Source organism: Anneissia japonica, unplaced genomic scaffold (assembly GCF_011630105.1).
Source record: "Anneissia japonica isolate Jap-2015-1 unplaced genomic scaffold, ASM1163010v1 scaffold1829_len478734_cov173, whole genome shotgun sequence".
Classification (NCBI taxonomy): Eukaryota; Metazoa; Echinodermata; class Crinoidea; order Comatulida; family Comatulidae; genus Anneissia; species Anneissia japonica.
Window position 1 is genome coordinate 475,304 of NW_022717183.1, and position 3,380 is coordinate 478,683.

The 3,380-nt window shown below is 32.8% G+C and overlaps 1 protein-coding gene across 1 annotated transcript; it reads right to left on the bottom strand.

The window, feature by feature from the left end:
- Positions 1-1,431: 1,431 nt before the first annotated feature.
- LOC117110120 (E3 ubiquitin-protein ligase TRIM71-like) lies at positions 1,432-2,736 on the bottom strand. Its single transcript, XM_033252719.1, has one exon. It carries the CDS (start codon positions 2,734-2,736, stop codon positions 1,432-1,434), a length of 1,305 nt encoding a protein of 434 aa, XP_033108610.1.
- Positions 2,737-3,380: the final 644 nt, after the last annotated feature.

The window sequence follows — 3,380 nt, forward strand, 5'->3', positions numbered from 1 at the left end:
TTTACTATGACGACTTGTCAAGATAATCTATCTCGCCATGTCGACATGATATGTATATTATGTCGACTTGACAACATAAATTATCTTGACAAGTCGTCAAGTCGAATGGCACTTAGGTGCTTCCGACGGTAGGTATCGGCTGAGATTTGTGGAGTACAATTAAAAAAAACAACTATTATATATATAATAATATTATATAATTATTATTAATTATTGTGATGTTAAATAGACAATGTTAGCTATCAAGGAGAGACGTTGTTTTTCATTGGGACCTTCGTCCCTTCAAGGCTAGGCCTATACCATCCTAGCTATTCTAGGCCTACAGTAGGATTAAAGGCTAGCGCGACATGCGGACGTTGGTACGTGTAGGTTAGTCTACAAACGTCGCCTAAAGTAATTGATTTTACCCGGCAGAGCGAAAGAAGGAAACTCCGCTTTTCAGTAGTCTTAGGCGCCTGTTTTTTGACAAACAATGACCTTTCAGAGGTCAAATTGCTGTCAAGAATATGAATTGGCTGCTTCACAGCAATTATATTGATTCATGATGTTTTCCTTATTCACAGAAGTGGCAGAAATATCCGAGTTTATAAGAAATCAGTGTTCTTAAAGTCTACTACTGAAGTTGTTTCATTATTTCCTATATATATATATATATATATATATATTTTTATATATATATATATATTTTTATATATATATATATATTTTTATATATATATATATATTTTTATATATATATATATATACATACATATATATGTATGTATATATATTCATATATATACAGCATTACACTCACTCTTTAAGATGGCTACTGAAGAAACAGCTAGAGTAAATTCACGCTAGACATAATCCTTCTATTACTATATATTTGTCCATATTTATTATATTGTACATATTTTGTAATTTTTTATTCATTTTAAAATCGTAATGCTTTATGCATATAAATTTCAAATGGTAAAGAAGAAATCTGCAAGTGGGAAAAAAATTTCCCAAACCGGGATTCGAGCCCAGTACACTGTGCCGTCTATGCAGGCACCTTCAATCAACTTGGCCATTGAGGCCCTTGTTGCCAGTTCGGTGGCAATTCATATCTAAGAAAAACAAACCTATAACAAGAATAGAATGATTAAACATTTTGCAAATGTCATCAGAATGCTGAAATCATAATGAAAGCTGAGCAGATTAAAATAAAATCAACAGAAATTTTGATTAGACATTTTATTAATAACATGGTGCAACACTCGGACAACATTAGTCTAATGAGAAACTTACTGTGTATTACTGTAAACAGGCATAAATGGTATTGTCCTGGAATGACAATTACTAGTCACAGTACACTATTTACTGTGAATTTATTTTTATGAGAATTTAATTAAAATGTACATTATATTTATCAATTATATAGGCAGCTTAATATTTCAATGTCATTTAATAGTTAAAAATTTTAACATTGTTTGCTCTGTTGTTTGCTACTGCTACTCTTCTTGATCTATTTGAGATTACAGTTCCTATTGGAACATTTAATCCATCATCTTCATGATCTATTCGTTTAATAAAGACACCATTTTTATCAAATAATTGTAGTTTATGATTACTTGACACTATTATATTTTCATCCATATCCATGGTTACACCACAAGGACCCCACACTTTACCATCTTCCTTACTAAAGCCTACAATGATTCGCAAAAACTTTTCATTTGCATGAAACATTTGTATTCTATTATTGGCGAAGTCAGCAATGATCATATGACCTTCCTTGGTTAAAGTAACATCAATAGGTTTATTCATCTGACCTACTTCACTACCCTCTGAACCTATCTTACCCAGCAGTCTACCGTCATCAATACTGAATTTAAACACACAGTGAGCCTTACCATCTGCTACATACAGGACTCCAGTTGTTTTGTTTACTGTCAATCCCCATGGCTCTTTCAATATTCCTTTACCAAATGAGATGGTTTTTTGATATTTATCATCACACATTACAACACATTTTTCTAAGTCATCACTGTACACCATGTGACCATCACTCATTAGATGCATTTTAAAGACCTTCACATCTTGTGGCACCTGTATCCTAGAAACAAATGAACCTGATTGATTGAACTTTAATATATCTTTACTACGACTAGATACTAATATGCATCCATCTTTGTCTAACATTACATCTGTCACTTTATTTTCTTTCATATGTTCTTTATAATCTGATATGTTACCAGTGGTATGTACAAGTCCCAGTGATTCCACCTTGATATTTACTGGAGATCCTTTGATGTGTGCCTCTCCCGCAATAATCTTCATTTGCCAATCACCTTCCACATTGCATCTGCTTGTTATTTTGTACTCTCCATTTCCTTGATATTCTACCTCAGTGGCTGATTCTTCATGTGATGGGTTGCTTAGAGTTGCAGATAATTTACTTGCATCGCTCTCACTTAAGCTTGATACGGTTACTGCAAATAGTTGTCCTTTCGTGATAGTAATTGCTTCATCATGTTGATCAACCTTGTACATTCCATCAACAGTTGTGATTTTACCAATGCATTCAGTATTCATTACCTCATCCAAGTGTGTAGATGGAATAAAAGTTGGTGTAATATTTTTTTTATAAAATGATTTATCAAAATCATTTCTTAGGACCTCATCTCTGACAGTGTTGATAGTTGTCTTATGGGATTTAAGAGTTCCAGTTTCTTGTGGTTTGTTCATCATTGTACTGATCGAGGCCATCACATTATTAACTTTAGTCAGCTTTGTATCAATATTCTTAACTTGACTATCAACAATGTCTTTCTTTTCTTTGTATATTTCTTCAAGGTCTGAAATTAATTTTTTGCCTTTTTCTTTTATTTTATTAATAAGTGCCTTCTCCTTCACTTCAATAGCTTGTTTGCATAATTTTAGGTGATGTTCAAAGTCAGATCTGTCATTATTAATAACATCAAGTGTTCCTTTCAATTTGATTTGAATGCCTTGAGCTATATTCATAACCTCAGTAGCATTTTGGTTAAACTCATGGACAGCAGTTTTCATTGGTATCACATTATGATTATTTTGATAGCAACGAATTACATGCTTACAATCCTCACATGCTGATTTCTTGCATGTTGAGCAGTACAATTCCAGTAAATTTTTCCCATGACTTGGACAAGATATTTGTTCATCTTTGCTGCCTTCTAATGTGTACGATGATTTGCCAGCAGCCATCTGTGAAGAATTAGAAGTTGAAGTACTGTACTCTTATTTTCATATGGCATTATGGGACCTTTTGAATGTTGGAGCCTATTGTGTCTTACCTGGTCAAATGGTCAAATTGACAAATGGACAATTTGCTGTCCAATTTAAAAAAGAATGTTTTATTTAGCTTTTCTTGC